General features: G+C 40.0%; 1 protein-coding gene across 1 annotated transcript in view; it reads left to right on the plus strand.

Annotated features, from left to right (window-relative positions):
* The window catches only part of ADAM12 (ADAM metallopeptidase domain 12), a 346,313-nt gene that overhangs the window by 264,192 nt on the left and 68,966 nt on the right, over positions 1-13,155 (plus strand). Inside the window, exon 11 of the mRNA XM_084634670.1 lies at positions 967-1,115. Within this exon, the coding sequence (XP_084490796.1) occupies positions 967-1,115 (149 nt within the window). The remainder of the gene's footprint in view (positions 1-966; positions 1,116-13,155) is intronic.

A 13,155-nucleotide genomic window follows, 5' to 3' on the forward strand; every position in this document is an offset into this window, starting at 1 on the left:
AAACAGGCAGCAGTACATACTAATTCCATTTACTGACTGATAAAACGTAAATCATGCATTTCTATTACATGTTTTATGCCTTTTGGGAGAGTTTTTATAAGAAAGATGGTTTTTTTCCCAAGGAAAGTGATTGATGTCATACAGAGCTTTTATGGAAAGATCTCTTTTATTCACGGCCAGGCCAAAACATTAATCTGATCAGTAGCCCCTAATCAAACCACACAGTGCATTTCTCAGAAACATTTGTTTGGGAAAACAACATTCCCACAAGGATCAATGCCAATGTTTCTATTTTTTTACTTTTTCACCAAGTAAAACACTTACAGGAATTAACTAGAGGCCACGTGAGGACTGTGTCTTTTTTACTTTTTTAATTAAAAATGAGGTCCTGTAAAATGGTTGCTTGAGCTCACAGCTGCTATAATTTCTGCTTCAGCTTCGTAGTGGATGTTAGAGACAAAGTCAAACCTCTTCACTGCACTGTGGGGATTGAGCTCCTAAAGTGCAGGATGTCCTGCCCTCTTTCACCCATTCCCTTCTCTTATGCCACTGCCATCCCCATCCTTTAGGACATGTGCAAATCATTTTCTGCTGTTAATGCAATATCCAAATTCTTGGACATAAAATGAGCAGGGGTTACGAGAGAATTTCTAGCTGTAGAAGAGAGACTACGAAGATAGTCAAAGCTGCCTCAGCTATCTGAATGCGTAGTTGCCATGAGGAATTGAGTGTCCCGATGCCACAGGCTACTTTGATAATCCCAACCTAAATGGCTTGTTGAGGGAAGAGGGGATGCTGATAATTTGTAATTTTATCCATTTAACAGCAATCGAGTAGCTGCAATTATAATGGAGAGGCTTATAAAACAATTTAGGATACTGAGGATGGATCCATAGCAAACATGTATTCTTTTATCCATCATTCCTTCTTGTACATGGGCTTCACAATTCATTTTTTTTCTTTGAGGATCATTCAGACAGCCCTCTTGGTGCAGCAGTAACCCTGGCTCATGAGCTGGGCCACAACTTTGGGATGAATCATGATACGCTGGAGAGGGGCTGTACCTGCAAAGCATCTACTGATAAAGGTGGCTGTATCATGAACCCCTCTACTGGGTAAGTGCAAATATTAGTTAGCGTTAGTTGGTGGGGAGGAAATTATGCTGTAGTTTGTTATCTTGGGAAGCTTTTGAGCAAAAGTTTACACAGTGAGGCCAGTCAAAGCTTCCCACAAAAATCCCTCCAGAAGTAGAAACAATAAAACTTGTTAGTAGAGCAAAATTTGCCATGTTGAGTTCTCTGGTGTGGAAGAGAGAAAAACGCCATAAGAAGCAATGAATTGTTTGTCATTTTGAACAACCCCTGTTATAATACAGTGCAGGCGTTTGTATCAGAACTTCCAATGCTGTTATCTTGCCAGTGTGACATCACAAACAATCATAAGGGTAAATGACCAGAATAAAGCCCATGACCAAAATTAGTATGTAGGAAATAAAGTGCTAGGTTTTCTGTTATTTCACTTTTGGTGAAGTTCATTCCTGTGCAGATCAGCACAAGCATGATGCACCACATAAGTCCCAACTTCACCCTGTTTTGAAGAAGTCTGAAATGGGATGTGAATGCTTTGTAGGCTTTGCATGGGGTGAGGGATGAACTTTGCTCTTATTTTTTGCAACTATACCAGCATGAGCTGTGAACAAATCAGATCTCATAAGCTAAGCAGAGTCAGGCCTATTCACTATTTGGATGGGAGTCTTCCGAGGGGAAAAACAAGGCAATCTAGGAAGTTATGGTGACGAATCAATAGGTGACGCTCTTCTTTCTGAGTCAATACTGAGTGGATACTCAAGCATGGTATTAGGAGGCTGCTGCTGACAGCCTGACCTTTTATGGACATTAAAGATACAATGGTGTTTTCTAAAAGAGGTCTTGGACTTCAGGCCCAGTTCACTAATTTCAGTCTGTTCTACAATATTAGAAACTGAAACACACCACCTTGGATGTGCATATGTTGTGTCATCCATATTACGTATACATGGGCTTTTTTGTATATTTTACTCTGTCAGTTACGAAGCTTTTCAGTCTTAGGATTTGTGAACATGCTCAGGGCTCTTTCGTCTCTGCTGGTGCAGTGACTGCATGTTTCTTGGAAAGGAGGTAGGAGAGGAGAGGGAGTGTCATGCAGGAGAGCTCCCTGCTGATCAGCCAAACAGCAGCTTTGGCATCTGCTTCAAAGGCAAACTGTCATTCGTGTTAAGAAAAGAAAAAGGTGCTGGCCAGTGGCCAGTCATAGCAAGCTAGGGGACAAACAATGAAAAGAGATTGGTGTGTTTGTGGGGGAAAGTGAGCGATTTCTAAAGTTTGCATAAGAAAAATAGCTTGGCTTTTCTAAAACGATAGGTAATAAATATCCTTGCAGAATTCTGTTCAGCAGCACATCACAGCTATTACACAGACTAGAAAAACAAACTGAAATTGGTAACTTGACCACAAGGAATGGTAATGTGATTGGTAACTCCTGACTTCATATCAGCAATGGGCAGACAGATTTTATATCTTAGTGCCTGAATGATATACACAACCTTTAACCATCAGCCGAATTCGTACTTGTGCACCTGGTCACCCCACAGCTTCAGAAGAAACCACAAGAGGGCCCTGCGGGAGGAAACCTCATGAAGTTTTCCCCAAGTTATTCTGTCAGTTTGCCCTACCTCTGTGGATTAGGAAGCAGTGCTATGCACAGAATTCCGTAAATCCGCACAAAACCCCTGTGTCTCTACATTGGCTCTGCAGCTGTCTGCCCCTATGGGCTCGCTGACAGCTCAGGTCCATTAACTGCTAGGGTTTCCCCTAGCAACCACAAGTTCTGGGCCTCACCTGCCCTCAATGATGGTTCACCCAAAACAGAGCCGGTTGGGAAACAGTTAACATAGCCTCAAGCTGCATTAGCTTTTCACTGGCTTTTATGCTTCTCCCCATCCACCTCCTGGCCCTCCATGGATCTCCAACCTCTGAAGGGCTCTCCTTGGGGGTCTGTTCAGAGGGAGACTATGGGAGGTTGAAAATTAGAGAAGAGCCAGATTATTTAAACTACTAAAACCTTCTTTTTTTATTCATCCAGCTTCTTTCATTTGTTTTTCCCAGGATGCATGATAAGCACTCAGTGAAGTGAAAGGTCTCTTTAGACACCATATAACCATGCTATGACATGGTAAAAGGTCAGGTCACGGACCATGTAGAGAATAGGTGTCTCAGAGCCACCTTTCTGCAACCCTAATCTTGAGGCCATCCAGAGGCTAGTTTCTCCAACCATACTTCAGTTCTAAATTATGCCAGCAACGATGGCCAACCAGACATGGATCACAACCCCCTTTCCTCCATGCTTCTCCGAGGAGCTGGCCCAAAGGCTTTTAATAGTAATAACATTCTGATTTCTAAGTCCCTGGAGGACTAAGTGCATGTTTCTAAAACAAGGCATTTTGGAGTTAGGAGAGAGAGGAGGAAAATTGAGAACAATTGTCAGAAACCAAAGTACACACAAACTCAACCCTAGGAAGAGATGTGACATTCAGAAATCCGAGCGGAAACGGTTTACTTTTTCCCTGGAAGGCCCAGTCACATTGGTGACCTGCCGAAAGATTGATGTCTTGGCAAGATCTGTGAGGGGCACTACAGTGAAGTTCCAGAAAAAATCATCTTAGTAGCTGGCTATGACTAAAAAGGACCACACCACTGTTTTTAGTCTTTGGGATGGGAGTACTACCCATTGTCTCTACCTTGGTTTCTTGCTTGCCCACCTGGCACTTTTTCGGGATTTACTGTGAGATTGACCTCATGGAGGACTGCAGTATTGCAGCCAGATTTTAGAGGTGAATAAGCCACTCTTGGCGGTAGACCACAACATCATCTAGAAATGCCACTGCATAACAATGGTGAGATCGTAATACCTGCTCTATCAACTTCTGGAAGATGGCTGGGCCCCATGTAACCCAAAGTCATGGTGGAAAGTGGACAAAGTGGAACAAGCCTATTGAGATAGCAAAAGTTGTGTTTTCCTGAGAGTGAGGAGGAAAGAGGAATCTGCCAGATCTAAGAGGAATTTGGTCAGATCTAAAATAGTAATATATGGGGTCTGGCTAAGACACTCTAGTAAATCATTCACCCGCAGCATAGGGAAGATATCAAAGCAGGAAATGGCATTTACCTGTCTGAAGTCCACACAGAAACAGATGCCTCCCTAGAGTTTCAGGAGCAGGACTAAACGATTCCTTGATTACCCCCAGTCTCAACATTAATTCAACTTCCCGAATCAGTACCTTCTTTACCCCTTATGATATTCAGTAGGATTTCTGTGCCAGCTTGGCTCCTCTTACTATAAGGGAAGTCCACCCTTGTAGCAATGAGAATATGTCCTTAAATACCTTCCGGAGTTTATCCATTTTCCCTCACTGTGCCATAGTTAGCTGCAGCCCTAGAGCTACATTCTCAACACTCACAGGTTCAGGAATCTGGGTCCTAAATCCTCCGCACCATCCTCTGAGGGAATGAAAACACCCTGCTGAGCCCTCCAGGGTTTTTGCAAATTAATATGAAAAATATGTCTTTGTTTTTATTTGTCTGGGCACTGCACCTTATAGTCTACAGGCCCAAACGACCAGAGTGCCTTACCACTTAGCCAGGAGCTTGCTCCAGGGAGATCAGTTTCTTTTGGTGAAAGGTTATTGACTTACAATGGGAATTTTTAGCCTCTGTCTTTACCTTCAAGCTTAACTACGAAGTAGCTGCTGCCTGTCTGTAATAAACATTCCAGGAGATATACTTTGCACTCTTATAAAAGAATTCGAACAATATTTTGTTAGTCTAAAATTACCAATCTGAATATTTACCAAAATATATAATCTCTGGGACTATTCTTATATGTAGGTTACTCGCTGAACCCTGAAATGTTTGCAGGCTTGGAAGCTAAGAGTGTGATCAGTTCAGAAAATGCTAGGTGAATGTTCCCTACCTGGAAAACATTCTTGGAACAGTAGAAACATCAAAAGAAAGAGGATATAAAGAAGCCCCAATACATAGGCAGTCTCTGCTTCCAGTATATGTATTCTCTTCCCATCCATGCCCCCTAATTTCTGTTAGTTTAAGCAGGGTGTTACAAAACTATAAAAGAAGAAAAAACTCCCTCAGGTTGAGATTAAGCTTTAAAATAGGATCAGCCCTGAAGAAGTCTTTATTCAAGATCTATAAAGGGTCGGAAAAACATAGGTTGGAATGGACAGGCTCCTGCAGCCTTAATTTTGTAGTCACTAATGTGGTTCTGTAATGAAGGAAAACGTTTTGAGGTTTTTTCATTTTAAAGTGATTTCATTAATTATTGCCATCTTCTTTCTTTGAAGAATTTAACATTAAAAACTTGTCTTGGAAATTATTACTTAGTGGAAGCAGCCTCCTGGGATCAGGAACCTAAACTCTGTTGGATCTATCCATTAATGAGGTTCCTGTAGCTTTTAGTCTTAAAAGGTACCTGAAAGACGTGTATGCCACTTTTGTATGGGCAAGAAATGCTTTAAAGAGTCAAACACTTTAGCAAAGTATATTTGGCATAATATTTCATATAGAATTATGGATCAAAAGAGCAACATGGTCTCTCTGCTGCTCCAGAGTTTCAAATATCATCTAGCAAAAACATACATCCCAGTACAAGAGTGGGGCTTTTGTGATAAATAAATTGTATCAACAAAAAAGTGTTTAATAAGGCACAATTTCCTTTCTAAGCTTGTCTTTTAATTATACTTTTTTTGCCTCTTTTAGTTCTTTTGAATTTAAACTCTTTTTGAGAGAGGAAGAATGGTGAAAAGCCCACATGTCAGATCTAGAGTCTTAATGAGTGCTGGACATAACAAGAATGAGCTGGAGCCAAAGGCATAGAACTAACTGTGGGGCCATTCTTGTATTCCATGTACATTTTATCTTCTTAACTTTAATCCCAGAGGCATAAGTATCAGTTTGAAGAGAAAAGCATTTTATAGTTCATATTCCTTGATGTGTCTGTGTTTGGCCTTATGCAGCAGACCCACCTTTCTCCTTGATACAGAAGGAGGGGGTCACTGTGGTAACATTTCAATGACAAAAGGGGGGGGTCTAAAAAGTGGCCGCCTTCGAGGCTATGATCCAGTCCTCTTCGTGTTCTGCTGTAGAAGAGGTAAAGATCTCCTTAAAGTCTGCCCCCCAGCCCACCGTGTACTTTATTTCCTATCCAAGTAACTTTACGACAAAATAAGTCCTATTCTCCTAGAAATGTCTTGAGCATCAAGAATAAGGCATAAACAGCCTTTACAGCTGGCAAAGAAAGCTGGCATGCGCAGCAAACTAGCCACTTCAGCAATCTGTATTAACCTTACTGCATTCCTGCATTCACCACAGAGCGTACAGGTGGGAATTGAGAACCTTCATGCAGCTGATTAATACATAAGAACGGCCATACTGGGTCAGACCAAAGGTCCATCTAACCCAGTAACCTGTCTTCCCACAGTGGCCAATGCCAGGTGCCCCAGAGGGAATAAACAGAACAGGTAATCATCAAGTGATCCTTCCCCTGTTGCCCATTCGCAGCTTCTGGCAAACATGCTAGGGACACCATCCCTGCCCATTCTGGCTAATAGCCATTGATGGACCTATCCTTCATGAATATAACTAGTTCTTTTTTTAACCATGTTATAATCTTGGCCTTCACAACATCCTCTGGCAAAGAGTTCCATAGGTTGACTGTGCATTATGTGAAGAAATACTTCCTTTTGTTTGTTTTAAACCTGCTGCCTATTAATTTTCATTTGGTGGCCCTTAGTTCTTGTGTTATGAGAAGGAGTAAATAACACTTCCTTATTTACTTTCTTCACACCAGTCATGATTTTATAGACCTCAATCATATCCCCCCTGAGTTGTCTCTTCAAAGCTGAAAAGTCCCACTCTTACTAGTCTCTTCTCATATGGAAGCCGTTCCATACCCCTAATCATTTTTGTTGCCCTTTTCTGAACCTTTTCCAATTCCAATACATCTTTTTTGAGATGGGGTGACCACATCAGCCCACAGTATTCGAGATGTGGGCGTACCATGGATTTATATAGAGGCAACATGATATTTTCTATCTTATTATCTATCCCTTTCTTCATGATTCCCAACATTCTGTTCACTTTTTTGACTGCCGCTGTACATTGAGTGGATGTTTTCAGAGAACTATCCACAATGACTCCAAGATCTCTTTCTTGAGTAGTAACAGCTAATTTAGCTCCCATCATTTTATATGTGTAGTTCAGATTATGTTTTCCCATGTGCATTACTTTGCATTTATCAACATTGAATTTCATCTGCAATTTTGTTCCCCAGTCACCCAGTTTTGAGAGATTCTTTTGTAGCTCTTTGCAGTCTGTCTGGGACTTAACTGTCTTGAGTAGTTTTGTATCATCTGCAAATTTTACCGCCTCACTGTTTGTCCCTTTTTCCAGATCATTTATGAATATGTTGAATAGGACTGGGCCCAGTACAGACCCCTGGGGGACACCACTATTTACCTCTCTCCATTCTGAAAACTGATCATTTATTACTACCCTTGTTTCCTATCTTTTAACCAGTTACCAATCCATGAGAAGACCTTCCCTCTTATCCCATGACATCTTATTTTGCTTAAGAGCCTTTGGTGAGGGACATTATCAAAGGCTTTCTGCAAATCTGAGTACCCTATATCCACTGGATCCCCTTGTCCACATGTTTGTTGACCCCCTTGAAGAATTCTAGTAGATTGGTGAGGCATGATTTCCCTTTACAAAAACTATGTTGACTCTTCCCCAACAAATTATGTTCATGTATGTGTCTTACAATTTTGTTCTTTATTATAATTTCAACCAGTTTGCCCAGTACTGAAGTCGGGCTTACTGGCCTGTAAATGCCGGGATCACCTATGGAGACCTTTTTAAAAATTGGCATCAGATTAGCTATCCTCCAGTCATATGGTACAGAAGCTGATTTAAATAATGGATTACAGAGTACAGTTAGTAGTTCTGCAGTTTCACATTTGAGTTCCTTCAGAACTCTTGGGTGAATACTATCTGGTCGTGGTAACTTATTACTATTTAGTTTATCAGTTTCATAGATTCATAGATACTAAGGTCAGAAGCGACCATTATGATCATCTAGTCTGACCTCCTGCACAACGCAGGCCACAGAATCTCACCCACCCACTCCTGCGAAAAACCTCACCTGTGTCTGATCTATTGAAGTCCTCAAATCATGGTTTAAAGACTTCAAGGAGCAGAGAATCCTCCAGCAATTTGTACCTGCCCTGTACAATAGTAGCCACAGTGGGAGGAAAGAGTTGTGCTAGAGAATTTTCAGGGGAGCTACTGCCACTGTCTGGTGCTGAATCCTGAAAATCAATGAACCAAGTTTTAATCAGCTCCTCTGTGTTATGAGCTGAGCTTTACTTAATAAATAAATGCTAGGAAGTGACTCAGAGAAGAGCAATGAAGATGATCAGGAGGCTGGAGTGATTGGCTTGTGAGGAGGAGGAAGAGTTGAAGGGGGTATGTATATGTAGCCTGGCTAATGGGAAATAAGTGCACACCACACACCTATCTGAATGGTATAATGTCAAAGAGGTCCAGGGATGCTTTACGGTTGTACATAAGTGTATAGCAAGGAGAAAAAGATGAAATTAAGAAAGGGGGCAATCAATGAGCTGTATGCATCTATGGCTTTGTCTCCCAATGGGACTGCGTGAATCCCCAGATTTTGGAAATTTGAAGAAAAGAAAATGGGACAAAACACTGTTAAATATGCTGTAGGAAACAATTCTGCATTAGCAGGGAATTGGACTGGATATCCTTAACAGGCCTTTTCCCTCTTTCTGTTCCAGGCACTGTTCATGCCTGTGCCCATATGGAGGCCAATGTACTACCTAGGGTTGCACCACTAGGAAATAGCTGCCCCAGCCTCATTTCCCACCATGATGCTCCTCTGGCACACCCCTGCAGTGGGGGAGCACCTTTGAAGGGGGTAGAGAGTTAATTATGCCACCTGTGGGCAGTATAAAGTGGCAGTAGCAATACCGTGAATTTCTCTCCAAAAGTCTGATTCTTTATAGCTCATTTGCACCTTTACAGAGAGAATGTAAACTGGGTGGAAAATGCTACCTTTCTTATATGGTAACATTGTAAAGCCACTTGGTGTGGATCTAGATGACTACACAAGGTACAAGGAAGTGGAGACTCAGACACTATGATTCTCTGATGTCAGTATACTGTTGAGTGTTGGCTGGGCACATTGCTGTATTAAATGGGTTGTGGCCTAGGGAATCTGGTTACTTGTGCCGTGGTCATAAACTCAGTGAAGAAAAAAAGGAAAATGGAATTGGAACCAACTCTTCATTAACCTCTTGGCTATTGTCAATTAGTTTACAGGATTTTAGCAGGATTATTCCTCTCAGTAGGAAATGACTAATTTTGATTAATTGCCTTTCATCTCACTTTAATTATTGACTTTTGTGCGGGGGGAGGAGGACAAGAATATGGAGAATATGAAACAAGTTAGCACGCAGTAGAAATTCTACCTGAGGTTGGAAAAAATATGTTGATTGCACATTCATTTACTGCTGAGGTTTGGAGAAAACTTTTTAGAAAAATCATAAAAGCATCCCCCCCCATCGTCAACACATTTTTAACTAAAATTGAAACCTTTTGCAGTTAGAAGAGAAAGAAAATGACTAAGGGGAAGGAGCAGATGGTGTAACCTGGACAAGATAAAAATATTACCTGGTTAGAATCTATTTAGCTACCCTCCCAAATTAATTTAATTGGCTCAGTCTCGATTTTGTTAAAAGAAAAGAGAAAGCTATCGAGGGATTCTTTAAAATGCTGTTTCAAAAGAGCATTACTTTTACAAAGTATGTTCTAATTTTCTCTAGGCACAATTGGATGTTCCTCACTCAGAGGTGGGGTACATTAGTTACAATTAAGGCTAAATAAAATTTTAACGTGAAAACATAATTGCATTTCTGTGTTGATACTGCCAGGTGTCCACAACTCCTTTTTTTTTTTTTTTCCCCATGAGAGGCTAAAAGAGACTTTGCTATGAAGATTTCATGAATACAGTTTCCCATTTGCAACATACTATCTGTGATTTCTTTATACCATCAACCCAATTGTCCAAGTTGTATTAGATCTAGAAAAATTTGCTCTGGCTTAGAAGTAGAGTTGTTTTGAAAATGTAACCCTTTTGTGCATTTTGAAAGAGTGGGATTTTTTTGTTTTGTTTTGTTTGTCAAGGGGCAGTTCCCATATGACTGAAAAACAGTTGAGTTAAGCTGCTATAGCACAGAGGGATCGCAATGCCTCTTTAGATGCCTTAACTTGGGTGTCCAAGTTTGAACATTGGGCCCTATATTATCTTTCTTTTTTACCATTAGTTGCATGTCTGTATTGCTGCTACTGAGGAGAAATTGGTTGTGGTTGATGTGCATACATCTAGCCTACATTCTAGCAAGCTGATTACTAGTGCAGTTTGTTGTAATGTTTTCTGGGCGCCTCTGACTTGCAATTTTTAATAATTTACTTTCACTTTTTTTTTCAAACCTTCCCACATTTTTACACTGATAATTCTCATACTTTTTGTTCTCTTTTTTTAAACTGGGTCATCCTATGCTTTTATTAAAAGCCAGATTTGAAAGTGCTCAATACCTGCCATTGGGGCCAGATTTGCAAAAGTTCTCTGAACCCAGTAGCTCCCATAATGACACTTAGGACCATATTTTCAAAAGAGCTCAGCACCCAACATGCACCTACTTTGCTGACCTTTTCTGGCCATTTATTTAGATTCTTAAATGGAAGGTGAGCCCTTTTGAAAATTCCAGCCATGGTCACTAAGGCTTCACATTGCTAATTATTACACTTGTTCTCTTAAAAACAATGCCATGGACCGTCTTAGTAATGTGAATTATAAAGGCTGCATGTCTGCCAGATGAACTATCTGAATGTCAAATTCACTGTCATTGTGTGAATTTCTTTTTGTTTTCTCTTTTTTCGATAATGTGTTGGGAGAGGGGTCTGTTCCCACCTCTTGTGTATTGCCTATTAGTGTTAATGAGTTTAAGAATGCATATCAAAGGAAGTCTGGTAATAATACAGATTTTATAACTCATCTAAATATATATTTGCATGATAAATGGTTGATTAAGGTCTCTGGAGGATCCATTCTGCTCAGTAGTGTCAAACCTCACAAAAGTTTAGGGAGCTTTGTTATTTTGTCATCTGTTTTTTGTTTTGCTTTTGTTTTTATGACTGACATAGATCAAAAGAAATTAAATCCAAAAAGTACACTAATAACAATAAAACATTTAAATTAAAACCCATTAACAACAATCTAGAAAAGCTTAAGCCTATGCTTAACCGTTATATATATTAGGTGTTCCAACACAATCCCATTTCTGAGCTGTGAAAACATTCTCTCTCATGAGATTTCCAGCAAGCTGGCTCCTGGTCTCAGCCAGATGTGCCATGAGAACAGTGTTTTGGCTTTGGTACCAATCTCAGCTTGAATCTGGAAGTAAAAAACCATTTATCCCAACACTACAGAAAAGTTTAAAAAAAAAAAAAAAGTTGGTCTGAAGTTTAGTGCTAAAACAAGCAAAGAGTCATGATGGAAGTGGGACAGAGATCAGGGAGTATGGGGGTCGGTAGGGAGGATTTTTTATTTTATGCAAATTGATTCTCCCCTCCTTATTCCAGAGACCTTTTAGAACCTAGTCACCATAGGGCAAGTCAAACACTGAGTTAACTCTGAATTTCCTGACCTCCCTTGGATTGCTTTCAGTTGAACAGACTTTGCTTTGCATTTCTCAAACCTGCTGTTTACAGACTCATAGACTCTAAGGTCAAAAGGATGTTAAATTGCAGAGTCAGCGGACCCATCTGGAATGATATCTTTAACCATTTGAAGAAAATGAAATTATCTTGTAGATGTAAACAGACCCTAATTAAACTCTGGAGGTGTTTGTCTCCAGCCCAGTGCTAGCTGAGCTCTGCACAGAGGCAGACTTTATTTAAAAAAAAAAAAAGTTGAATTACTGATGTAATAAATTGCTTGTGACAGAACTAGCTCTGTTTTGCCAGCAGTACAACTGCTTTTTTAAAAACCTAAGCAACATATCCTTATGCCCTAGTAATTTAGTACATTGCATTCCAGTTCTTCCTTTAGTAGGAAACAACCATGAGATTACAGAACAGACATATGTCAGCATTTCATTTAGCTTCCAGAAAATCCCTGTGTGCAACTAGGAGACTATCAGTGCTCATGTGGCATCCTTTTTTAATAATTCAGATATATTATAGATACATTTAATTGTTCTGAGGGGGGAGAAAGATCACAGTTCAAGTGTTAGTAGCATTAGTTATAACAGGTTGTAAATTTTCCAGCCCTCCTCAGCAGTTTGTCACTATTAACAATTAAAACACAGTGCTGTGTTGTTGATATGTTTTTTTTAAACAGTTCAGTAGACAAAATTTGTGCCTCTAGAGACCCTAGTATGTTACTTTTGTGGTGCATTCCTGATCAGAACCAGATTTATCCAGAACCAGATCATATTCAGATTTACAGCAGCCATTTTCTAGAATTGCCTTGACATGGACAAACATTACTTTTCGAATGAAAACACATTTTATTTTGTACTAGTTGTTTACAAGAAATGTTTAAGAACAAATCATGTTGTCCACCTCATGAATATAACCTAGGGTGACAAGATAGCAAGTGTAAAAAATCAGAACTCTTTTTAACAGGGGATGGGGGGTTAAGTTGCGTATATAAGACAAAGCCCCTAATATCGGGACATTCCTGATAATTTAGGGACATCTGGTCACCCTAATGTAACCAAATCTGTACTGTTTTGCTAGCAGAGACACTTGTATGTAAGAGTATAACTACATTTTGTCTTGTGAATATAGTGTAAATACAGAATATAGCTCTGTTAGGAACACTTTTTCCCCTAGTGCTGTGACCCATATGAACAAATCATATAAAGAAAAGGAGTACTTGTGGCACCTTAGAGACTAACCAATTTATTTGAGCATGAGCTTTCATGAGCTACAGCTCACTTCATCGGATGCATACCATGGA

This window comes from Lepidochelys olivacea (genome assembly GCF_965140295.1).
Source record: "Lepidochelys olivacea isolate rLepOli2 genome assembly, chromosome: 7".
Taxonomy (NCBI): Eukaryota; Metazoa; Chordata; order Testudines; family Cheloniidae; genus Lepidochelys; species Lepidochelys olivacea.